We start from the raw sequence: 23152 nt of genomic DNA on the forward strand, positions 1-23152 counted from the left end.
GCGTTAGCAAGGCGGGACGACGACGCAAGCTAAATTTAAGAGAAATTGGGGGTTTTGTCAATACGCTTTGCATGGCGCTCGTGCCCAAGCGACTCGGGCTCAAGTACAGGCCCGTGCCGACGCTCGCGGTCGAGTACGAAGGCGTCGACCATGCGCTTCACGTCGAGGTTATCGAACTGCCCGACATTCACTTGCGCTCGACCGCCACCGAGCTCCTAAAGCGTGTCCAGACCTCCCATGAGGTGTTTCGCTCAAGTGTTGTCAACCACGAGCAGCTCACGCGGCTGCTCGAGCAGCTCATTTCGGAGACGACACGCCCAGCCGAGCCGCCTTTGCGCGCGGAGGAGTGCATGCCCCCCGCGCCGCAGAGTGATTTCCCACCTGCCATTGTGGAGCGACCAACCCCTGTCGAAGTAGCACCAGAGAGCGACGACGAGGAAGCTGCGGAGAGCGCCGAGGAGGACGAGACACCACCGCCGGCAATGAAGATAGAACGTATCGACGAACCGCAACGAGCCGTGATGATGGTCGACCGAGACGTGCTGCGTGACGCGCCACAGCAAACGACCGAGACGGTGCAGACAACCCCCGCTCGAGCGGGCGACGACGACGAGAACGAGCTGGCCAAGTCGGCGAGCGAAGAGGAAGAGTCGTTTGAAGAAAGCTTCATGGAGGAGAGCGTTGAAGCAAGCGTGGATCGGGACGCCGACGTCCGAAGCGAGGTGCCTGCTACTGCGGACGACCCGCCGCCGGTGACAGCGCTCGAGCCGGTGGCAGCACCAGCACCCGAGCCGGTCAAGGCGGCGCCGGTCGCGACACCGACGCCGGCGCTCGAAGAGTCGAATGTCGAAGAGAGCATGGAAGAGATTACATCCGAAGCCGAAGAAGAGCTAGGTACGTCTCGACGATGACGCATTATGCAGTCCTATGTCTCGACTAGATTACTTTTCGGGTGGCGACGACAGCGGTGACGACGAAGGGTTTTAGCGTAAAACCCATTTGTTATCTTAGACTAGGACAATTATTGTTCTATCTTCAACAAGCAAAATTATTGTTCTATCTTAAACAAGGACAATTATTGTTGTGCGATGTCTCAGTGCGATTATGTCTTTTGCGATAATTCAACACGGGCAAGAGAGGGCTATACATATGGTTATCAAGTTTGTCGAGATGTGTTGGTGTCTCTAGTCTAAATCTTGTTGTTGGCGGGCGACACTTCAGCCTGCGGCTCGCGTGCGCTGCGCGTCCGGCTGCTTCAAAGGCCAAAGCCGCGACGTGAGCTCATCGTGCGGGGTACAGGCCGGGACTAGACACGGTTTGTCAGCACGACTCTCAAGATGAAACGCAACGATACCTGGATCAAATGCACAAACTCTTCGTAGTTGATGGCGCCGTCATGGTCGCTGTCGGCCACGCTGATCATGTCTTGGACAGCGAGCTCCCCAAAGTCGGGCCCGAGCAGCCCTACGCAACGTCATCCTCGTATGTTGAGTGTAAATTCAAAGACATACGAGCGAGGCCGTCGATGCGAATACCGCCCTTGGTGTCGTCCGGGTTGAAGAGTTGGTAGGCCTTGCGCAGCACAGTCTCATCGATCGTTGTTGGGTTCATTACGGCCGAAATGAACTCGAGGAACGTCACTTGGTTGGAATTTTCCATGTCGAGACTGGACAAAATTCACCTCTTTTTCGAAAAATGGCACAAAATACCTCGAAAAGATTTTGGCAAAGTCCACACCCGGGTATTTGGACGTGAGCGATGCTTGCTGCAGGTCCTTGATCGTCAAGACGCCATTATGGAGGACGTTGAGCTCGTCAAAGGCCCGGCGAATGTCCGAGAGGTCAATGGACGGGCAGCAAAACGCCACCGCAAGGAGCCCTACACCATCATGGTCCTTGTCTCTCCAGTTGCTTGCGTCGTACCCGCACGCTTCATGGCGCCAAACGAAGCGTACTCGGAGAGGCGCGTGATGACATCATCAATTCTACGGCACCGTCACGCTGTGTTCGTTCCTAGGGCGGAACGTACTGGCACGTGGGCGACAGCGGAACGTCAGCACTTTGCACCCACGGGTGCATGAGCACCTGCAGCGCCGTGTAGCGTTTGTTGATGTCGGGCTACACAGCATGGTCAAAAAATCGACTCAACATCGTTGCGCGTACTTCGAGGAGGCGCTGGATCAACCGCTTGGCATCCTCCGAGACGTTGGCCCAGCTCTCGCCGTCAAAAACCACCTGCAAGACAGGTTACCATGGGACTCCGTGGCGATATGTACCTTGGCTTCAAAGATGCTCTCGATGATCTCGTCCTCAGTGTCACCATGGAACGGCATCGCGTTGCTCAGCAGCATGTACTAGCGTATCATCCACCATGAGATAAAGGCTGCAAGTGCTTCGTACCATGACAACGCCGAGACTCCACATGTCGCATGCCTACACAGTCTTCTCGTCGGCGACGTCGCGCGTCCAAGGTGGTCGCTACCTGCGTGTATTGACCTTCGAGAAACTCAGGCTACATGCGGTAGCATGAGAGGCGTACGAGCAAATGCGTGCAACGTACGGCCATGTAGACGACCGAGCCAAGCACGGTTTGCATGAGGACGCCTTCGCGAAACATGGTGCTGGCGCCAAAGCTAGACGACATGTGACTCGTCGTCCAGAGTACGCGATGCATACTCGCAGAGCTTGACTTCGGCGCCGACGCCGTCGGTCTCGTACAAAATGTTCTCGAGCTTGATGTCCCGGTGGCAAATGTTTTTGAGGTGGAGGTAGTAGATACTCGCCGCGAGCTTGCGTACGTAGAGCTTGGCCGTGGCTTCGGCAAACGCCTCTTTCCGCGACTTGATGGCGTTGAAGAGGTGGCCGCCCGTGCAGAGCTCCATGATCATGTAAATGTGCGTCGGCGACTCGTACGTCTCGATGAGCCGGACAATGTTGGGGTGTTGGAGCCCGCGCCAGAGGTCGATTTCTTTGCGCAGCACGGGCAGCTTGGCATTGGGCCCAATCGTAATCACCTATGAGTGGTCCGCACGCTAAGCTCTCCAATAAGAATCAGGATAAATCGATGTACCTTCATTGCAAATTGCTCATTTGTGCCGATGGCTTCGACTTGGTTGACGACGCCGAACGCGCCGGTGCCGAGTTCCTTGATGACGCTATAGCGTGTGAAGACGTCGACGCCGTCGTAGTGCGTGCAGAGGTTGCGGAGAAAGGTGTCGGGGAGGCGCAGCTCGGGCGCGTCCGACGACTGCAAGCAGCCCATGCTTCGCGGCGGCAAAAATACTGAGATGGGCGCCGCTGAAATGGCCGTTTATGACATACAATGCGGCCTCATACAAAAACAAAGAGATTTAAATACAATTATTTTGTTCGATTAGGCCAATCACAGGCCGTATCGCCATTTCGACACCACTTTGGATACTACTCGTCGGTGATTGCAGCGTATTTTGAGCCGAGTGCGGTTGACCAACGACTGGGACCATGAAGACTAATTAAAGACTGTTGTACTGTCAATGAGCCAAGGATAGCGTACCGACCACACGATCTAAGGGCCGCTTGGACGGAGCTCACTGCGTGGCCTATGTGGCTGAATATCTTGTCGACATCCCACTGATACTGTACAAAGTGAGCGAGCAAGTGAAGCATGCTATTTTGAGAGGACCTTCTTTCGGGCTGGCATCGCGTCCTGCAAGTGGCTACCTGGTGCTAGTATAGCAGGCCGCCACTTGATTCGTGGGCGTCGGCTTTGCTTCTCCACAGAACCTACCGGACGAATAAGTACAGCTGTGCAGCAGTGAAAATGACATCAATTATCGTCTCCAACGTGTCGTTTTGTTGTCTTGATGAAGACAGCAACTCGACATCAAGGGCTAGGGCAGATCGTATTCGAGTTTACGAGCGTATTAGAGTACCATTGTAGACCGTGCGATGACCGTTGCTCGTCATCGTGGACTTGAGCCTGCCACCGGTAATATTGAACATATTCTTTGCCGCATGTGAAATTTTGACTTTAACTAGGAAAGACATTCTCGTGGCGCATTATGCAGACACTCTGCTCACGTCAGGGGTGCTTCCGTGTCAATCGCGGGCATTTCAACCAATCGCATTCGAAATTTGCGATTACACGTGTTTGGATTGGCCAAGGTTGCACCAAACTGCAAACGATTGGCCGAACTCGAGCGGCGACCATCCGGATACCAACCGGCGAGAAGCGACGAATGAGCAGGATTTCAGCAGCGCCGATGAACAGGGGCGCGGTCGCCGCCGAGTCGTACCGCTTCGTGCACGCCGACTGCGCAGCGCCGTCCATCTTTCGCTCCGAGTACGTCCGGTACGGTCCATGCCATTCGCTGACCAAGGCTCACGCGGGCATGGCTCTAGGAACAACCGGTCCAGTGGCCACAAGGTACGCGCCTCTGCCCGTGCGACCACATTGCTCACGTGCGGCCTACCTTGTCTAGAACGTTCGGTACAGGCGGCGACGCACGGCTGTGATGGGCGTCCTCATGCAGATGCCATTAGGTGCTTCCCGCATTGCTGTGGCGCGCACCGCGACACGACGTTTTGCGGGTCGTCGATCGCCATTGAGGGCGGGCCGTCGCACATTGTGTATGGCCGCTTCGAAGAGGTCGACGACTCGGCGAAAGGCGACTCGCGCATTGTGCCAGGCACGATCGTACCGATCGCCGACATTGTCGCCAACGAGAAGAACTCGGCCAACCCGTTTGGCATGTGGATGCACGGCGTCAAGACCGGAAGCTCGGGCATCACGTACGAGATCAACCAGCAAAAGCAGTCGTGGCACTATGGCTGGGTCTCGTCGCGCTTTAACTCGGAGACGCTGCACCACTTCAAGGTTCAAGTCGCCCTCGGTTGAGCGACGCTGATGTGGTTTAGGTCTATTTTTTTGAAAAGGTGAGCGCCGACCACTTTGTGTGCTGCGCGTCGCTGCCGTCGCCGCCCTTTTCGATATCGTCGAGCCGCAAGACGCGCAAGAAGACGTCCAAGGTCGTGAAAGCCAAGCCCGAGCCGCCAAGCGAAATGCCCGTCGCCTTGATAAGGACGTCGGTCGCTCCGCCGAGTCCGCACATCAAGCCCGAGCCGGGACTGCCGGTGGCGCCGTCGCAGCCGCAACATCCGCCGCAAGAACCGCAGTACCAGCAGCAACAGCAGAACCACCAACAACAACAGTACCAGCAGCAACAACACCAGCAGCACCATCAGCTACAGCTACAGCACCAGCAGCTACAGCAGCAACACCAACTCCAGCAGCAGCAACAGCAGCATGCGACCAACGGCGGCTACATGCTCCGAATGCCCGAACCGTCTGGGAGTCTCGTTGCCTTCCTAGAAGATCGCTACGCGTCGTACCCGAGCCAGAATCCGTACGCCATGGAGACCTATGCGATGCAGTTTGATGGCGGCCACCAGCGCCCGAGTACACACGGGCAGCACGCGCCGACGTACGCATACGACGCCAACCCGTCGCAGTACCCGACGCACCACGCGCCCGCGTCACCCGTACCGTCGTCCGCACCGTCATCGGGTACATGTTTCTTCTTGTGGCAAGATTGTCTTATGGCGGCAATTGCTAGCCTTTAGCTTTTCCAGCTTTCTCAACAAGATGGAAACCAAAAGCTCGTTGCACTCAGAGCAGCTCACCGACACGTCGCGCATGGACACGGACTCGGTCTGTCCGCGCAACCCGTCGCGACTGCTCTCGTTGCAGGACCTCACGGCGTCGACCAACAAGCGGATGCGGCCCGACGAAGCCTGCGACGGCAACACGCGCCGGGACGCCCCGCACATGCCGTCGTCGCCCGTACCGTCGTCTGGTACACCGTCGTCTCGACATTAGTCCCTGTGTTCAACTCTGTGCAGCGTTTAGCTTTTCCAGCTTTATGCGCCCTCCGCCGGGCACGGCGTCGGCACCGACGCCCGTGTCGCCCGTCGCATCGTCCTGCGGTACCTCTATCCCTCTATTTAGCCGTTGAACCAACTGTACTGCTAGCATTGAGCCTCACGAGCATCCTCAAGCCGGCCCCGTCATCGCCCGTCCCGTCCTCGAGCGGTAGGCTCCTCCACGCGTTCGGTTCTTTGTGCTCACACATACGGTGCAGCGTTTAGTTTTTCGAGCTTTCGACGACCGCAGGCGCCACCGTCGCCCGCACCGTCGACTGTACCGTCCTGCGGTAACGACGTCGGGTTGTGCATATGGCTCACATGCAGGCTAGCGTTCACCTTCTTCTCCGACATCATTGGTGTCGACGACAAGCAGTGCCCGGCCAAGAAGCGGGCGACGCGCTACGACTACTTTCAGCGGGCGCTGTGCTTGAGCGAGATTCACCTGCTCATCGCGTCGATCGTCTCGTTCAGCGCAAACGACCTGGACTTCACCGAGGCCAAGGGCCCGCTCGGTGAGTTTTTCATTTTCACGGAAGAGTGCGCGACCTTGCCGGTGGCCAAGTGCGCGCTCTCGGAAAGCGCGACGCTGCAGAGCTACGAAGAGACGCTCACGTTCTGCGTCAACTTGGTCCGGCACTCGTTCCGGACGGGCTTGATTGGCCGGTTCCAGTCCTTTCTGCATTCGAAAGCTCACTGCATCTTCAAGCCCGAGCTGCTCGACCAAGCGTACATTGACTTTATCAAATTCTGCGAAAACGAAGTCGAAACGTACGTGTTTCCGCGCAAAAACATGCAGTGCGACGCGTTCCTGGACTACCTCAAGCGCAACTTGCCGCACGAAGTGGTCGCGCTTCTCCGTACGTCCACGATGCTACTGACAGTGGATTTTATGACGATTTTGACGCTTTTTGTGGTTTTAGACCACGAGTCGGACGACAGCGTCGAGCCCGCGGGGTACTTTGAGCTCGTGACGCAGCTGCGTCAAGCGTACCAGTTTAAAAAGACCGAGGAGCACAACGAGTCGACGCGCGATGAAGAAGGGTCCGAGCCCGAGGGCGCGATCGACGCGACCTCCATCACAGGCCGCTGGCGCCGAAAAGTGCCGCTCCCCGGAACGTACACGGTGGGCGCGAGCAGCAACAACCCATCGTGGGTCTATCGCGTCCTCGGTCTCAAGATGATGACAACGTGGAACTTTATCGAGACTCAAACCGAGCTCCAGGTATTTGGCTCTTATTTTTGTTTTTTGATAGATTGAAACATTGAATCATCGCTAGATTGCGTTTGAAGAGAGCCTGATCCCAATGCGAACACCGTACCTGCTGACCGGCGACCCGATGTTCTTGTCGTTTTCGCCCGTCGGACTCAGCAGCAACTACGCCTACGGCGGTCTCGTGCGCTCGGCCATGTCAGGTATGTGCATTCAATGTGGTCGTCTGAAGCTCCAGCGCAGGCAACTGGTCAGGCTACAAGGCGTGGCGCAACGAGCAAAACCACATCGTCGTGAGCTGGTACAGCTGGCGCCGCGAGTCGATGGGCCAGAGCTGCGTCCGCCGGCGCGTCATCAAGTCGTTTTACCGGACGCCACTCGACCCGGACACGCTCGAGTGCCACACCAAGATCGAGGTGCTCCATCGTTACCACCTCATCGTGGTTCCTAGAAGCGTGTGTGGCTAGGTGGCGACGCAGCCCGAGGCCAACCTTGGCGAGCTCAGTGTCACGGAGCGCATCAACTACCCCGGCGAGTGGCAATGCCTCCACGACGAGATGACGCAATTCGTCCGGATTCCTGGTCCGCGCAAGTAGCCGACGTACTACACCCTAGAATATACAGTCGTCGTCTGGTGTTCTGGTGTTGTTGCGTCTTGCACGCAATGACGTGGCGCTTGCTACACGCTGGCGGTTTCACTTTGCACTACAGTACATACGTGGCATGACACGAGAGCAGTGTACCGCGCGAGAAGACGCCGCGCCAAGAGGTCAACCAGGCAAAGAACTCGCGGACGCTGCGGCGCCAAGCTCTGCCATTGTAACATTGATCGCTCCACGATGGCGTGGTCGTCGCCAGCTACCGTTTTGAAATTACGCCCCGTTTACCGACCAATCGGGCGGCAGCAAAGCAACGGCTCTGCTTGCACAAGAATCCAGTCGACATACCGCCCAGTTGCAGCTCCCAATCCCAGCATCGGCATGTCCCAACGTTGTTAATTGAGCGAAGCCAAATCAGGAGCACCGGTGCACGCCTCAACAGAACCGATGCGAAGCTCGTCCGAACCCCGTGTACCTCTGGTTCGACAAAACGCGAACGAGTATCGTGCCTGCGGAGTCGTTGGCGTGCACTCGCGCTCCTGATCTGGCGGCGCACAATTGACAAAGTTGGGATATGTCGATAACGCTCTTCATTGATTCGATTCTTTTTGATTGCAGCAACAATTATATTCTAGTCAAAGAGACGCGTATCGCGCTCGGCCCGCTGCTTGAGACGCATGTAGTACTGCGTGCGCTGGCGAATGTGGTCTTCGATTTTGGCTTTCTCGCGCAGCTGATGGCGCGCAAGCACGGCGTCTTCCCGCGCCTGCTCATCCACGCGCATCTGGGCCATTTGGCCCTGAATGTAGGCGTGCCGCACTCGCTGGCGCTCCTTGTCGACGCTGGCGACGCTATTGACGCTGTCGCCACGACCATACCTACGATACAATTCGCCACCATATCAACAAAATGCAAAAAAACTACTGTGCTGACTCGGGTTCGAAGCGCAACCGTCCTTCGTTGGCAAACCGCCATGGATTCAACGGCGACTTTGGGCCGCTAGGACAGCACGAAAGTGAGGTCGAAGCAGGCAACCCTGACGGATACCAGAGAAGCTCCTTGGTGTCGCCACGTGGCGTCCGTCCGCTGCGTGTGGGTACAGTCGTTCGCCTGCGAGGAAAAGGAGGGCTTTTGGGTGGGTGTGAAGACCACACGTACGCTCGGAGCTGGTCAAAGTCAAATTTAGGTAGAGTGCCGTGCTCGGGCTTGGCTGGTAAGGGCTCTTCAGCCCAACTACGTTCCGCCGTCAGAAGGTACGCAAGTCTGACGTCCAGCGACCTGGATGGCAGCGACGACTGCAGCCCAAAGTCCTTGGCTTCGTCCATCTTGATGAGCTGTTTAAACTGCGTCGTAAATTCCCAAAGCGAAATGAGCCCGTCGTGGTCAGAGTCCATGTCGTTGGTGAGGTGGCGAAACTCGGCTTCACTGAGTACGATGCCCTTCTTCATCAACTATTTGCGGTAGAAAATTGGCTAAAATGGACAATAATATCGCACTGTACCCCGTGGCGGAATTCAGCATACGAGAGCTTGCCGCTGCTGTCGTCGTCCATGTCGCCAAAACTTTGCAAAATCCGGTTTTTGTAGACTAGACAAACTTTTTCGAGGGGTAGGGTCCACAATTTTGTACCTCTGAGCTTGGAATACACGGTCTCGCTGAGCTTGGCGGCCTGTGAGTTTGCATGAGCCTACCCTCCAATAGGGACAGAGATGTGGTACATCGACGTTGTCGGGGGGTGGCGCCACGTTGGTGGGCGGCGGCGCCACGACGTCGGACCGACGAAGCTTGCGCAAAAGAACGCGGTCGTGGCCTTGGAGCACGGGACCGTTCATAATATTGGCAAACTCGTAAAAGTTGAGCATGCCGTCCTTGTCCGCGTCGTACCTAGTTTCGACGAATATTGTCTTGCGCGCTGTGGACCACAAACACGTACGTGTGCAGCAGTTCTAGGACCGTGTCGCTCGACACGTTGATGTTTTGTTTCTCGAGGTTTTTGAGAATCTACATAAGCGCATCGACGCCGACGCGTCCCTCTCGGCCACACACCATATCGAGGCTCAATTTGCCTTCTTTGTTTTGATCCCAGAGGCGAAACACCGTGCCCAGCTTCATTTTCTACGCACCATATTTCTACTTTCAAAAACCATACTAGTATATAACTGGCCGTGCACCTCGTATTTGTTGCGTAGCGTGTAGACCATGTGCCGGGCGCTCATCTCGGGCCCCGACTCGGCGGGGTCGCCCAAGAGGTCGCCAAGCACCGATTGGCCAAATTCAATTTCTTGCAAAATGTGCTGGCGCTGCGGCTTCTCCATGGGCTGAGAGGGCAGCACAAGCTGGCAAAACGCATGGTACGACACACACCTACGCGCCAATAAGAAGCGCTGCAAAGTATCATTGTGTCAACTGCGTCCGCGGGTCCAGGACGCTGCGGATGAGGGCGTCGGCTTTCTCTTGGCCGAGCGACGAGGCCCAACCCATGGTCGTAAACATGTCCTTCATTTCGCCTTGCGAGAGGTGCCCGTCGTGGTTGATGTCCCATGATCGGAACGCAGCGCGCAGCGACTTGGTGCACTCGTACTTGGCTTGCAAAAGCGCCACAAACTCGGCGACGGCTGCCTCTTTGGCGCTGCTCTCGAGTGTCTGGTCGTCGGAGGCCGTCGGAGGCCGCACGGCGTCGCTCTTCATGCTTGTGCGCCGACTCTGCCGCGTCAGCGCGCCACGACCCACGTCTGATGATGCCTTGTGAGGCGGTTCAAGCGGTCGCTCTGGTGCACTCGCCTAGGAATAGGGATGATACGACCTGCTCGGGCAACGATCCGTGCACCTCCGTTTGGTTGGAGGCCGTCTCGCCGAGCGGTGCCGTCGGGCTATCACCGTCAAAATAATACTTGGCTAATCACAGCACATTGCACAATGGTACGTTGGTGTGGCGCACGTGGCCGGCCGCACGAAGCGAGGAGTCGTCGGTGCCGCCCTCGACGGCGCACGCTACCGCGCCAGCTCTTCATGAGGAGCCGACAATAGGATGTCGGTACCGGCGTCGGCGGCGGAGGCGTCTCGGTGCCACAGAGAAGACGGTTGCTCGACCCCGTCGCATGCACCCGGACCTTGGACGCCATCGGCAGCTATAAATACGCTGAAGGCTGCTTGACGAATGACCTTTCTTAGTCGTCATGCGTTGACTAGGGTTGGGGTTTGCTTCGTGGCGTGAATCTCAGTCGTGGTTGATTGATCTGTGATCTACTAGAGTTGGAGTAGAGCAGAGAGGCGGCGGGTGGCAGCCATGACCACACAGCCGTCACCCTCTCTCGGATGGCCGTGGATGCATTCGAAAAGAGAAGTCGTGCTACGACTAACGCTAGTTCTATTGGCTTCTTACTCGGGGTTGGAAAACTCGCCAAAGAGAGACGCGAACGCGCCGCAGATCGACGCGGTCATCAGCGTCGCCCGCAGCGACGAGAGCGCGGTCGGATTCGCCTTGTGCGTCAGAAGGAGGCCGGCCGAGAAGCCGCCGAGAAACGTGTTTTTCCAGTCGCGCACGCCGCGGAGGCTCTCGGCCGCGCACGAGACGCCGCCAAAGGTGCCGAGGAAGATGGCAAACGCACCGCCGTTGCGCCCGGCCGCCCGTGCCAGCGACTTGAGGTCCAGCGGCACGGCGCCGCGCTGCACCTGGGCGAGGTGCTCGTAGCCGTCAATCGAGATGGTCCAGAGCGCGCCCGTCATGACGCCACGGTACACGAGGTGGGCCAGCCGCGCATCACAGGTGGCGGTTTGTTGGGGCATGGCCAATTGAAACACAGAGGTCCTCTAAGTACCTACTTGATACGTATTGGTTCTTGCAGGATATGCATTGCTACAGGAGTGCAGCGTGCGGGGAATTCCCTGGACACGTCGCCCACCTGTGCACGACGCTACTACCGAGGACCGTGTATCGATATGCTCGCATTGATATCCTCGTAGGCTGCAGTAGATTGCGTCGGAGGTGGTACGTCCTTCGTACGACTGGTGGCGGACCTCATCGCGTTCCTTCTGGAGCCAAGTAAGTAGCTTGGGGCACATGCCTCAATTCCAGGGCTACGCCTCATTTTAGGCTTTGTCCGAATTTCAAAACCTCGCTTTAAGGTATGCTATGCATCACAACAGATCGGAAAAACCACAAAATACCTTTTAAAAAGGACATGGTCCGAATTCGGCTCAAGTTGAACCAAGGCGCGTGCCACAACTTCAACCGGATCATGGTTCCACGAGATTTGGCATTTCGGAATCGGCATGGTCAAGCACGCGACCGAGAAGACGGGGCTCATGGCCGCCAAGAAGGGCGTCGAGATTGAAATGTACTCGGCGGGCGCCGGCACGCGCGAGCGCCGGCACGACGACGACGACGACGACGCGCCTGTGCTCTTTGGCTACGAGTCGCTCGATAAGGACATGATTCCGGCCCAGCAAGAGTTTCTCGAGCTCTCGAGCATGGCGCTGCAGCTCTCGCTGCGGCAGATGGTGCGCCAGGTCATGACCATCACGGACGCGGCGTTCCAAGGCCACATTGGCACGAAGCAGCTCGCCGGTGTCACGATCGCGTCCGTCTACATGGGCGTGCCGTCGACGTTCATCCAGAACGCGATCCCTGCCATCAGTACGCTGTGCAGCCAGGCGTATGGCGCCGGCAACAATACCCTCGTGGGCATTTGGCTGCAGACCTGCATCGTCTTTTCGGTCCTCGGCGCGATCCCAATCATCATTTGGTACATGTTTGTGGGCCACATGATTGCGCTGACGCTGGACGACACGGAAGCGGTAGGAGCCTTGTCTCCGCTAGGATCGACCTCTTATCGTCGCTCTACTAGGTCGCGTATGGACAGCAGTTTGCCATGATCATGGCGCTCGGGCTCATTCCGCAGTACTTGTATGGCTGCTTGACGACGTACTTTGCGACCCAAGGTGTCATCATGCCGGCCACGCTCTGCAGCACACTCACAGTCTTCCTCAACATCGGCTTCAACCAGCTCTTTATCTACGGCGGCTTTGGCTACGACGGCCTCGGCTTCATCGGGTCGCCGATCGCGACCGTCACGAGCACGTGTCTCCAGCTCCTCATCTTTGTCGGCTACACCGTGTGGTACAAGCAGTACCATCTCGACTACTGGGGCGGCTGGACGATGGAGTGTATCAGCAAGGAGCGGCTTCTCGTCTTCCTCCCGCTGGCTGTGCCCATGGGCATGTCGTCGGTCGTCGACTGGGCCTCGGCGGCGTGCACCACCGCCTTCTCCGGCTACCTCGGTCCGGACATTGCCGCATGCCAAGCTGTTTTGAACGGCGTCTTTGGCGTCGTGAACGCGTTCGTCTCGGGCTTCTCGACCTCGACGCAGATCCGCATGAGCCGGTACCTCGGCCAAGGCAGCGCGGTCGCAGCCAAACGCGTGCTCTCGATTGGCGCGTCGATCGTCGCCGTCTGCGGCGTCACCATGGTGCTGCTCGTGTACCTTCTCAACGAGTCGCTCTTCCGCGTCTGGAGCCCGGACCCGGTCATCATTAGCATGTGCCGGTCGGCGCTTGTTGTGTTTGTGTGCTGCATCATGGTGGCCTTTGGCCGCTTCATGATGACCGCGTGCCTCAACGCTCTCTCGATGGCCAATATCAACCTGATCGCCAACAACATTGGCTCGTGGTGCCTCTACGTGCCGCTCAGTTATGTGCTGCCGATCACGCTGCACTGGGGCCTGGATGGGTTTTGGTACGCCGACATGTGCGGCGAGGCGATGAAGGCGGTAATTTTGACCTGGGGCATCCTCCGCGTCGACTGGAGCGCGGCAGCCGACTTTGCGCAGCGGGCCGCCGAAGTCACGGAGACGCGCAACCCGATGCAAGAAGAGACGCGCGAGCTGCTCGCGTACGAGAATGAAGCGCTCTTGACGCCGACGATCTTCAAGAGCCCCGGGGCGCAGTTCGGGTCGGTGCCCCACCACACGCCGAGCGTGCTCAAGCGCGCGCTGTCGCTGACACCGAAAGCAACGCGCCGTCCAAAGGACACCAATGTGTAGGTAGACAAATCGTCGTTTTTTGGGTAATATCAGCTTGATACTTTGATACGAATCTGCACGTGGCAATGACCAGGCAGTAGCGTCGAGATGAAGAGCCAGCAAAATCGAATTGTAGATGCAGCCGTCCGTGTCCTTGGACAGGCTGGTTCCTCTCTCGGGCTGCCATGCGCTTCGAGCCACCACTCGGGCATCAATGGGGTCGCCGACACGTTCACAGCGCGCGTCGCTCGCTCGCTCTAGGTCCCGGTCGTCACGTTGACTGCATAACAGCACTACTTGTGCACAAAATTCGGTATTAACGTACACCAGTATGAATGTACAATTGTATCAATGTATCGAGACATGGAGGTGGCGACGAGCAACCCCGAGTCCGAGATCCGTGCTTCGACACCGAGTGGCCCGACCACAACGTCGTTTGCGCTGCTTGGAGCTGGAGCTTGACGAGCTCGGTGGCGGTACCCTCTGCAACGCCACGACGACCATGGCAAGGAGTGCGTTCGTTTGGCATCCGCAGCGCCGTTGACTACACGGCTCGAACGAAATGGTCCGTCGTTCGGACCGGTCGTGCTCGAGTCGCAGCCGATTGGGATGATGCTTCTGTGCAGAGACAAGTGCCAAGATGACCTTGAAAGCAACAAGCGAGGTCACGGCGGAAGCTGCGCGACATCCGACACACAAGGACGCGCACAGGTCGCCGTCCTCTTTATATGTACACGATATGCAAGCATTACGCTATTGCGGTGCGAGTGCTTGCAGCCGCGCGAGCTCTCGGTTCAAGTACCACACCTTCTCTTCCTGCAGCAGTCGGGACTTGGCGGCCGACTCGCGGTTCGTTCGGCGCCGGTACTCGTCCTTGGACTCGGTCGGAAGCTGCACCGACTTGGCCTTTTTGGCCGGCGCAAATGGCCGGTGCCGCAGACTCGGGTGCGACGCCTCAAGCCGATGGATCTCGTCGATGATATACGACAGCTTGTGCTCGCGCTTCTCGCGGTACGCAGCCGCGGACACGCGGTTCTTGGTGTTCTTGACATGGATCAAGACAGGCGGCGACGCATTTTGCACCGCGGACGTCCTGGAAACGATCTGCCGCTTGGCGTTGCGGCGCTCGATGGCCAAGCGCCGGCGCACGGTCGCCGCGTTAATCGCGAGCCGGTCGGTGCACTGCGAGAGCGATGGCAGGCGCGTCGTCTCGTGCTGCCGGAGGTGGCCATTGAGGTTCACGAGGAGGTTGCTCGTGCGCAGAATGTCATCGCGCGCCGAGACGTCGTAGTGCACCGTCGTCTTGTTGGTGTTGAGGATGTAGTGGAGGCCCATGAACTGCGCCATCGTACGAATCCCGTCGGCAACCAGATGTGTCGCCACGAGACGTGGGGTGCATCAGGTTCTGCCCCTTGCCAGATGGTACTACAAACCTCTATCTTTCGATACATTGACACAGTGCATGGCTTGCGGTGGCAAAATCTGGTCATAAATCTCTACTTTGTAAGAGCATTCGCATCTGGAGACCTGTGGAAATGCATATATAGCGAAAGAGCATATCGAGTGCCTGGACATGCAGGCCTATGAGCAACTGCTCGCCTCGCCGCTCCAAAAATCAGAGACCGTTTGGGGGAGAAATACGTGGCAGCCTGTGCGACGGCCTGCGACCATGCGTCGTGGAGCGGCCTGAAAGCCACTGGGAAGCGCCTCGGGTCACTGTTTGCGCAGGAGACGTACGAGCTACGCTAGAGCTTGACCAGAAGCGGATGCAGCCGACATTGTTCAGGAGATCGGAGGCCGAGCACGGGCTGGCAGCTGCGACACGTGCCGAATGGTTCAACATATCTGTGCTTGTGCGATGGATGGACGGCGGCGTCGGCGGGGTTCTTTCTGCAGGCAGCTCGCTTCCGCCGGCCGCTTTTGTGCTGCCGAGTTTGGCCGCCGCCTCGCACGTTACTAAAGGCAGCTCTTGGAGCCCTATGTCCAATTCTTGCGAGCGCTGTCAATTGGCCTCATCCAGCGTCCTGTGCTGGTAGCGTGCCACGTGCCTCGTTCTGACCAGACAGGCCAATCGGGCTCGCCAATCGTTGAAGTACGACGATTCTGTGACCGCCTTGGACACAGTCGATGCTCGCACGAGAGCGTGTCGGCGCGAGAGTCCATGAGCCACACATTCTTCTGGTGTTCAATGCCCAAAATGATGCGAGCTTGGTTCTGCGAGTTCTTGAGGACGACGAGTACACTGTAGAGACCGTCGCAGGATTTTCGGAGCAGAATGAGGCTTCAATTGGCGGGAGCTGGGGAGCTACAGTGTATGGAGCAAACTATTGGCAGGTTGCTTGAAGCTTACTCTAAATCTTCTTCGCTTGAAGTCTCGACTCCAGCTTCTTCGCTAATGATTCAGGTGCAACTGCAAGTAAAACCAACCAATGGCGTTGCGATCGACGCCATCAACTCGACGTGATTGAAGCCTTTCCTCGCAGACGGCCGAGCAGATTGGGGGGTAACGAATGTATTGGTGCCCCGCCTGCCCAGTGGTGGGCGAGGTGGGTTAGCTAATTTGCTACGGGCTGCAAAATGCGGAATGATCAGAGCGGGGCCGCTCTGTGCCTTGGCTTGTTTTGCTGCTTGGACTTCTGTCCTTCTGTGCTTCTGTTCTTCTGTTGTTCGTGACTGCTCGTCCCATCGCGCGGAAAACCTCTTTCTCTTCTTGAAAATGGCTCTTGCACAACTTGTCACACACATTGGTCTCAACCGTTTCTGGTGCGATCATTCACCAGACTCTGGCCATGCACCAGAATTTTTCACAAACGAATCAAAAAAGCCCGATGCATGCCATTCACAAGGTTACTAGGCAGTTTTACCACCCTTTCCTGCCAGCACAGCCTCGCAACAAGTCCGTCATTCGGTTCAATCCTCCGACACCTTTTCCGCACTGGCACGAGAAAACACCTATCAAACCACCTTGCCATGGCGGCCAATACAAAAAACAAGCTAAATACGTGGCGCAATGCAGGACTTTTTCGTGGACTTTGCCGTTGGCCAAAAATAGGTCCACCACAATGCGTGGTAGTAATACTAACGATTCAGCAACCTTCTTTCGCGCATCGCACAATGCGCTCGCGCAGCCTGTGACTCAAGTCAAGACAGAGGCGCTCGCACGCCAGCGTGACGAAGAGTCGGACGGTTCTGGCGTTCTCCGAACAACCGGCACCACCGCTCGCTCCTCCATGGCGCGCGTCTCGCGATAGCTTCTCGCGATAGCCCCACGTCGCAGTCGCACAAGCAATTGAGTCAAAGAAGATGTTGCAGCCGGTCGCTAGCTGCTACTGCGTCAAGGTACCGACGTGGCGCCCACTGGACGCAGCCGTCGCCCCGACTTTTGTATCACAGGATCCCACCGCTCAAACGTATACAAACTTTTATAGCCAATCAGAGACGGCCAAGACCCGAATGATAGCATCCGGTGATCGGCGCCGCTGCCGACGCCATTATTCTCGCGATGGAGTCGTCGCAGCAGCTCTGGACGCTAGCCGTCGTGGCCACGGGCGCCGCCTTTGCGCCGGCCGACGACACCGTCGCCCTCGCGCTCGCCGGTCTCGCAGTGCCCATCCCGATCGTCCTCACCCAAGCCGCCACGCGCATTTGGGTGCGTCGCTCCGCCGCCGTGGCGCTTCTCGGATGCATGCTCTCGGCGCTGTCGTGCATCGCGCTCCCATACATCCTTGCCAGTATCGTCAACGAGCAGCAGCGCGCTGTCCTCGACGACTACTGCCCAGTCGTTGCCATCGCTGCCCCAGCGCTTGTCGTTCTTGCAGTCCTCAGCGACCGCGTCGCAGCTCGTCGCCGCCAGGCATGGCTGGCAGTCATCACCGCCGCCGTGAACACCGGCATCTACTACTATTTATTTGCGACCAGAGGCGCCCGTGCGTCGGCGTGGCCGATCGTTGCTACGACATATGCCCACGCGCTATGCCTCGGTGCGCTCTCGTGGTCGCTTGAGAGCCGGCCGACCGCCGACGACGAAGGTACCAAGAACAGGCCGACGCAAGCTTTTGCAGCAATCGCGCCGTGGCTTTTGGCCGTCGTCTTGGCGTCGTCCCCCGCACCCGCACTTGCTACGTCGTTCTTGGCGTACGTGGGGCTTGGTCTTGAGTTTGGTGCCGGCGTTGCTCGAAGCTACGGCTGCCATCGCGTTGGCATCGTTGTCGTCGCCAGTGCTCTCGTAGCGCTCACCGTCGTCTATGGAGTCCCGTGGACGACCGCGGTCAACGCGATCGACAGGATGGTGGTGTTGGCTTTTGCGCTGGCTTCGTTGGCCACCGTCGTCGGACCACCGGTATCGCCGGCGTCGACGGTCGGCGGTGCCGTCGTCTTTCTTGTTGGCGTCGCCGTCGTTGCACGCCTCGCTCCTGACAGCGCCCTCGCAGTCTGGGTGCTGCAGGCGCTCGTACAAGGCGCCAAGTGCGCTCTGGGTTGCATCCGCCGGCAAGCGCCAACATACACCCAACAAGAAACCGTGCACTTGCTTTCTGGACGGCCTGCGATCGACCACGTAAGCGCTACATGTTCCTACCCTTTTCTCTCATTGACATGCATGCTACACTAGGGCGCGACGACGGCATCGACAAAGGGCAACGACGGAGGGAAGGATAAGGCGCCAACTCAAGCAACGTCGGATGCCAGCCAGCACGGTTGGAAGAATATGCGGGCGCAGTGGTGCCCGTGCTGCCACTCTCGGCGCCCGCAGTCGTACAAGCAGCAGCAAGTCGTTCTTAGTACTGACGAGGACGGCCTCGCGATGTACGAGCGTCACCGCGTGTCGCCGACGCTTCATGACGCTCAAGAACGTGCTGGCCTTGTCCTTGGTGCCCAGTCGACGCGGCTGCTTGAAGCCGGCAACGCCTCGCAGCCAAGCACCGCACGACGTACGTCCACTGCGCGTGTCTTGCATGTCCTAAGGAAGCCTTTCTTGCGTAGCTGCGGTAGACAACCTTGACCAGGACCGGCTGAGTGTCTGTCACTCGACGCATCACGACGGCTGGCGCGCCACCTCGCCGACGGCCGACTCGGTGCAAGACCGGTCTCTCTCTGAGCTGTTACTTGGTGCCTCTCGTCCGCAAGAGTACAAATCATGCGAAGAAAGTTGCCAACTGCATCCGGCAGCGAGGGCGACACCCATTCGAGGCTCGTCGCAAGTGGGCATGGCAGCCTCGGCGACGTCGAGCGACGAGACGCAGATCGCGACCGCTCTACGATTGCATGTCCGGGGCAACAACACGGCTGGTGCGACAACGCCAACGACTTTGGATGCCCAGACGCTTGCGCACGGTGGCGACCGGTCCGTCGCAGTGCTATTTGACGTTGAAACGGATAAGCTGCAGCGTTTTCCCACGAGCCGTCGCCTTGATCAAAATGCTCCGAGTAGCCAACGTCGACTTGAGGGCTCCTCCGACCACAAGCGCGTCGTCGACTCGGCATGCGACCGAGCGGCGGTTGTCGGCAGTGCGCGGCACGTGGCCATCACCGAGCCAGTACCCGATGGCAGTTGCTGTGGCCTAGCAGGGTGCATGCCGATGTGCAGTCGCCGCCGTGCCAGTGCAGTTGAATCGCGTCGATGTGCCAAGGCGTCGACAACGATGGGAGCGTCATCGAACAACGCCACAGTGCCGCTGCTCGGGTCAAGCCACCACTTGGAGCCCCGCGCAAGCGTCTGTGGGTGGCTGTGCTGCTCGGCGGCGTCGGATCCGCATGCCATCGACGAGGTACCTCGAACCAAGGCAGCGGTGTGCGCGCTGGGCTGCTGCGGCGGGTCTTCGGAGACATCACTCGCCACCCGCTTGGCTCACAACGGCGACGTCGTTGCCGATTACGGCGCTTGCGCTGACGACGCTGAAAACTCGATGGCACCATCCGGCTCCGTGGCGCAAGGTGTTGCTTTGTCCAGCGACAGTGCTTTGTATCTGGGCGGCTCGACGGCGTTGGCACCTACCGACGACACGGCTGCGGCATCGGTGACGGCGACCGAGCGTCGGCTAGCGCAAGGTGGCACCGAATGCGAGGGCCAACAAAGCTCCGGGACCGACGCTAGTGGGCATGCAGACGCGTCGTTGCTGCTTCGCCAAGAGAGGTTGCGCATGACAATCGACAAGCCACCAAATCCCGTGGGTACCGATATCGACGCCCTCGAGCCGCTGGCCACGGGCGCCATCGAGCTGCGTCGTCGCGACCAAACGGCTCGGCCACTCGCACAACCGGCTGTCAAAGCCACGGATCCTAGCATGATCGGGCCCTTGGCGACCGACGGGCGACATGTCGGTGGCGCTCGGTGCTGCTTGGAAGCAACACCGTGCTCTCTTTGGTGTTGCGCCGCCGAAACGTCGACGACGTCACGAGCCGCCTCGAGTGACGCGGCTGGCACGACGGTGGGAGAGCGCGCGCGCTCATGGCGTGCAACGGTCGAATCCAACTTGATGGATGCGCGGGCAATGACATCCGACTCTACAAATGGCATGAGCGCACTAGGCGGTGTTACCATCGACTCTGCCATCGATCGAGCAAGCGACTACAACCGTGCGGCCCAGAAACAACTCCAAGGCCAAAGGTCGTGGACGAGTCCCATAGCAAAGACGTCCAGCGCCTCGTACGCCTCGGCAGGTTGGCCTCTTGGTTGCTGCCTAGCGAGCTGCTGGCATGACGCTCCAGGAGCATCTGCCGGGGCAGCGTCCTCTCGACAATTGGTCGAGACTGCAACGAGCAAGCGTCATGAACGCCCGGTCGCCATGGATGGTGCCACGGATGCTGCGTCAGAGTGTCCTCGAGCGTCAACATCATCAGCAGAGTTTGCAAGTGGAGTGTCCACTCACGATGACGTCCGTAGCCTATTCACAGGCTCGCCACAAAGGCGCTTGTCGACTGGGATGCACGGTGCACCGGCGGCTGCTGCATTCTCAGCGGAACCAGCGCGATTCAGCGACGCCGTTGGGCTCGGCAGCTCTCGATCAGAAGACGCCAACAAAACCCAGGATACGATCGACGCTGGCCCTCTCCGGCACGACAAGGGTGTCACGGGCAATGAGCTCGCGTCAACCACGACGTCGGCACATCTTGGCAAACGGGCCTTGACCGACGCAGTCCAGAGTTTTCACCAGCGACGGTCGTCAACTACGGGTGTATCCTTGTCCGCAGCTGCCTCTGCCCCGCGCTCGACGCTCCGCACAGTTTCAGTGCCCGAAGCATCGGCGTCGTGCTCGCTTTGCTGTGGCGACTGGGCGAGCTTGTGTAGAGGTCGTCAACTGCCGAGCTCAAATGACACTATACATCGTCCGGTGTCCGACGGCATCGCCGCCAAAGCGACCACAAGGGATGGTGCGGACAACCGCTCGCCGCTTCAAAGCGCGCCAACGACGGTGTTTGAACGCAGTGCGTCCCGTGCTTATGAGTCGGCGAGGAACGTCGCGTTATACGAAGTCTCTTGCTTGTCGGGCGCGGATGAAGCCACCACCAAGCAAGTGGCTGTGGTCAAAGCCTCGGCGTTCGAAGGGGGGCATGACCACAACCAAGTACTCACGGCAGACGTCGTTGGACCTCTACGGCTCGAGACCTCGGCAGGCCATTGCAGTTTGTGGGTGTGCTTTCCATGCTACGGCGCGGGTAGTGAGACGCCTCGGCTCCGCGGTGCGACGTCGTGGCGCGACGGCAGTGATGACAGTGACACGTCGTCGTCACGACCGCTGCTTCCTCGGAACGTAGCAAGAACGACGGATCTTAGCTCTGGGTCCCTTCGCACGTGCAATCGACAAACGGCGGACGACCATTGCAGCGCTTTGTGGCTCTGCTGTGGTGCGTCATCCGAGGGCTCGCCGTTGAGACGCACGAATGGCAGTGCTTCCACAATGCTCTCGCGGGGCGTCGACGCGCACACAGATTTTGCAAGCATCCCGACGACGGCGAGAGTGGCCTCGTCGGACGTCGAGACCACCGCACCCGTCGTTGACCGAGCGCAGCACATGCGTAGCGACGAAGCGGGTTGCAGGACGGCACCGGATGTCGCGCCGCTGCGTCCGAGCTCGCGTGAACCGTCGCGCCGCATGATAGTCCAGCCGCCAACGCACGATGCGGCGTCGCAGGGCTGGTGCGGTGGCACCAGCGACGATGTTGTTGCCCGTCGTCGCGAAGAGCACACTGATCAAGAACGCCGACGACACCGTACGTCCAACGCACGTCCAACTGACGTGGACGCCGAGCGATCACCAACTGCAGGTGCCGGACGCAGCGCGTCATCTGCGACCCTCGATATGCGCAACATCGGACACGACGCGGACGACCATCACCGCAGTCTCCGAGGACGTGCGCTGGAGCGAAACGCTGCTACGTCGGCGACAACGACGAGTTGGTGCTGTAATGGCACCGACACCGACGGCATCGAGGTGTCCCGGCAGACACGGCAGTTCTCAGCTCCGTCCAGCTCGTATGCCGTTGCTGGTGTGCAGTCATCCAGTTCAGGCGCGGCCACGACACTGTCCCGCAGTGATGCTTGTGGCGTTGGACGAGCGTCGACTCTCGGTATAATGTCTTTGGCCACCGACGGCGCAGTGTCTGCTTCGGGCAGGAACAACCGCCTTGGCAATGACGTGCGCGCCTCTTCTCGGTACAATACCTTTGACCTGGACGTTGACAGCGCGCCGACGTGCTGCCTGGATGCGTTCTGCGGCCTTGGCGTGAGTACGTCGCACGCACCGACACGTCATCCGAACCAGCGGTCGCAGCGTGTACCCAGCGACGTCCGACGACTGAGCTGTGGGCAGAGTCGACACGACGCGGGCCCTCACTCAGGCAATGGTTCCGATGTCTTCGATTTCAACGCGTTGCCGACCTTCAACAGGCCAACGGGTACCATGGCAGCCGACGTCGACAAACGCGGCAGCGGTGGTCGTGCAACCGAAGAACGTCGGCGTAGCTCGGTCGCCAACACGGCCGGGATTTCAGGCTCGAGTCGCCGCTTCGCTCTCCTTGATGACGACACGCACGCGACATCGTGTGGCAACCACTGGTTGTGCTGTGGTCTTTGCTCCGCGTCGGCACCGACGGTGCGCGCGCCTTTGCAACCGCCAACGCCGTCAACGCCAGAGCCGCCGTCGCCACGGGTAGCTCGCACACCGCCGATGGCGATTAGCCGGGCGCCATCCCAAGCCTCGCTTGACGACGGGTCGGCACCGACGTCGCGCCGAGGATCGTTCATTCGCATGGCGTCCAAACGCATCCAGTCATTGCAACACTCGCGCCGGCAGTCGCTCGTCGACGACGACCCGCCATTTATGGTATCTCTTGGTCGAAGCATCCTTGGAGCTCAAGCGGTTGTGTGGTAGCGGTCGCGTCGGCAGTCGTCGGGTGCAAGGTCCTCATCCCCGCGCGACCACG

The 23152-nt window shown here is 58.9% G+C and overlaps 8 protein-coding genes across 9 annotated transcripts; 4 read left to right on the forward strand and 4 right to left on the reverse strand.

The window, feature by feature from the left end:
- The first annotated feature begins 48 nt into the window (after positions 1-48).
- SDRG_09812 (hypothetical protein) lies at positions 49-1070 on the forward strand. The gene is made up of 2 exons (XM_008615764.1): positions 49-894; positions 941-1070. Exons 1-2 carry the CDS (start codon positions 72-74, stop codon positions 985-987), a joined length of 870 nt encoding a protein of 289 aa, XP_008613986.1. The 5' UTR covers positions 49-71; the 3' UTR covers positions 988-1070.
- A 50-nt stretch (positions 1071-1120) lies between these two features.
- SDRG_09813 (CAMK/CDPK protein kinase) lies at positions 1121-3299 on the reverse strand. Its single transcript, XM_008615765.1, has 13 exons — positions 3070-3299; positions 2676-3013; positions 2560-2632; positions 2482-2511; positions 2400-2432; positions 2276-2353; positions 2163-2234; positions 2029-2117; positions 1923-1984; positions 1710-1878; positions 1512-1666; positions 1355-1464; positions 1121-1306 (listed from the first exon to the last, which is right to left on the reverse strand). The coding sequence occupies exons 1-13, from the start codon at positions 3259-3261 to the stop codon at positions 1256-1258; spliced, it is 1452 nt and encodes a 483-aa protein (XP_008613987.1). The 5' UTR covers positions 3262-3299; the 3' UTR covers positions 1121-1255.
- A 922-nt stretch (positions 3300-4221) lies between these two features.
- Positions 4222-7750, forward strand: SDRG_09814. Of its 2 annotated transcripts, none has more exons than XM_008615766.1 (14): positions 4222-4329; positions 4380-4404; positions 4460-4467; positions 4521-4854; positions 4896-5544; positions 5594-5833; positions 5880-5963; positions 6010-6069; positions 6119-6190; positions 6233-6760; positions 6824-7125; positions 7181-7316; positions 7357-7529; positions 7581-7750. In XM_008615766.1, the coding sequence occupies exons 1-14, from the start codon at positions 4241-4243 to the stop codon at positions 7707-7709; spliced, it is 2829 nt and encodes a 942-aa protein (XP_008613988.1). In that variant the 5' UTR covers positions 4222-4240; the 3' UTR covers positions 7710-7750. The 2 variants fall into 2 exon arrangements, with proteins under 2 accessions (XP_008613988.1, XP_008613989.1); XM_008615767.1 differs by having other exon boundaries at positions 7369-7529.
- A 553-nt stretch (positions 7751-8303) lies between these two features.
- Positions 8304-10852, reverse strand: SDRG_09815 (hypothetical protein). Its single transcript, XM_008615768.1, has 15 exons — positions 10751-10852; positions 10636-10703; positions 10540-10582; positions 10120-10493; positions 9884-10076; positions 9759-9827; positions 9646-9713; positions 9431-9596; positions 9342-9381; positions 9214-9299; positions 8991-9163; positions 8871-8945; positions 8760-8822; positions 8637-8711; positions 8304-8590 (listed from the first exon to the last, which is right to left on the reverse strand). The coding sequence occupies exons 1-15, from the start codon at positions 10832-10834 to the stop codon at positions 8344-8346; spliced, it is 1824 nt and encodes a 607-aa protein (XP_008613990.1). The 5' UTR covers positions 10835-10852; the 3' UTR covers positions 8304-8343.
- Positions 10853-10966: 114 nt separating this feature from the next.
- Positions 10967-11510, reverse strand: SDRG_09816 (hypothetical protein). The gene has a single exon (XM_008615769.1). The coding sequence runs from the start codon at positions 11496-11498 to the stop codon at positions 11091-11093; it is 408 nt and encodes a 135-aa protein (XP_008613991.1). The 5' UTR covers positions 11499-11510; the 3' UTR covers positions 10967-11090.
- A 471-nt stretch (positions 11511-11981) lies between these two features.
- On the forward strand, positions 11982-13805 carry SDRG_09817 (hypothetical protein). The gene is made up of 2 exons (XM_008615770.1): positions 11982-12509; positions 12560-13805. The coding sequence occupies exons 1-2, from the start codon at positions 11985-11987 to the stop codon at positions 13751-13753; spliced, it is 1719 nt and encodes a 572-aa protein (XP_008613992.1). The 5' UTR covers positions 11982-11984; the 3' UTR covers positions 13754-13805.
- Positions 13806-13885: 80 nt separating this feature from the next.
- SDRG_09818 (hypothetical protein) lies at positions 13886-15125 on the reverse strand. The gene has a single exon (XM_008615771.1). It carries the CDS (start codon positions 15077-15079, stop codon positions 14486-14488), a length of 594 nt encoding a protein of 197 aa, XP_008613993.1. The 5' UTR covers positions 15080-15125; the 3' UTR covers positions 13886-14485.
- Positions 15126-17234: 2109 nt separating this feature from the next.
- Positions 17235-21017, forward strand: SDRG_09819 (hypothetical protein; the record flags this gene model as incomplete). Its single annotated transcript, XM_008615772.1, has 6 exons — positions 17235-18287; positions 18342-18660; positions 18713-18815; positions 19772-19777; positions 19824-19900; positions 20872-21017. The coding sequence occupies 6 exons, from the start codon at positions 17235-17237 to the stop codon at positions 21015-21017; spliced, it is 1704 nt and encodes a 567-aa protein (XP_008613994.1).
- Between the last annotated feature and the right edge of the window lie 2135 nt (positions 21018-23152).

The sequence above is a fragment of the Saprolegnia diclina genome, assembly GCF_000281045.1.
Source record: "Saprolegnia diclina VS20 unplaced genomic scaffold supercont1.32, whole genome shotgun sequence".
Lineage (NCBI taxonomy): Eukaryota > Oomycota > Saprolegniomycetes > Saprolegniales > Saprolegniaceae > Saprolegnia > Saprolegnia diclina.

Excerpts from the sequence above, each read along its gene's own strand:
- SDRG_09812 (XM_008615764.1), top strand. The coding sequence starts at position 72 with ATGGCGCTCGTGCCCAAGCGACTCGGGCTCAAGTACAGGCCCGTGCCG. Across the intron at positions 895-940 it reads CGAAGCCGAAGAAGAGCTAG|ATTACTTTTCGGGTGGCGAC; the intron begins GTACGTCTCGAC and ends TGTCTCGACTAG.
- SDRG_09813 (XM_008615765.1), bottom strand. The coding sequence starts at position 3,261 with ATGGGCTGCTTGCAGTCGTCGGACGCGCCCGAGCTGCGCCTCCCCGAC. Across the intron at positions 2,118-2,162 it reads TGATCCAGCGCCTCCTCGAA|CCCGACATCAACAAACGCTA; the intron begins GTACGCGCAACG and ends CATGCTGTGTAG. Across the intron at positions 1,985-2,028 it reads CCGCTGTCGCCCACGTGCCA|AATTGATGATGTCATCACGC; the intron begins GTACGTTCCGCC and ends ACGGTGCCGTAG.
- SDRG_09814 (XM_008615766.1), top strand. The coding sequence starts at position 4,241 with ATGAACAGGGGCGCGGTCGCCGCCGAGTCGTACCGCTTCGTGCACGCC. Across the intron at positions 4,330-4,379 it reads TTTCGCTCCGAGTACGTCCG|GAACAACCGGTCCAGTGGCC; the intron begins GTACGGTCCATG and ends GCATGGCTCTAG. Across the intron at positions 6,761-6,823 it reads CGAAGTGGTCGCGCTTCTCC|ACCACGAGTCGGACGACAGC; the intron begins GTACGTCCACGA and ends TTGTGGTTTTAG.
- SDRG_09815 (XM_008615768.1), bottom strand. The coding sequence starts at position 10,834 with ATGGCGTCCAAGGTCCGGGTGCATGCGACGGGGTCGAGCAACCGTCTT. Across the intron at positions 9,828-9,883 it reads CGCTACGCAACAAATACGAG|AAAATGAAGCTGGGCACGGT; the intron begins GTGCACGGCCAG and ends TATGGTGCGTAG. Across the intron at positions 9,382-9,430 it reads CACCCCCCGACAACGTCGAT|GCCGCCAAGCTCAGCGAGAC; the intron begins GTACCACATCTC and ends GCAAACTCACAG.
- SDRG_09816 (XM_008615769.1), bottom strand. The coding sequence starts at position 11,498 with ATGCCCCAACAAACCGCCACCTGTGATGCGCGGCTGGCCCACCTCGTG.
- SDRG_09817 (XM_008615770.1), top strand. The coding sequence starts at position 11,985 with ATGGTCAAGCACGCGACCGAGAAGACGGGGCTCATGGCCGCCAAGAAG. Across the intron at positions 12,510-12,559 it reads CGCTGGACGACACGGAAGCG|GTCGCGTATGGACAGCAGTT; the intron begins GTAGGAGCCTTG and ends TCGCTCTACTAG.
- SDRG_09818 (XM_008615771.1), bottom strand. The coding sequence starts at position 15,079 with ATGGCGCAGTTCATGGGCCTCCACTACATCCTCAACACCAACAAGACG.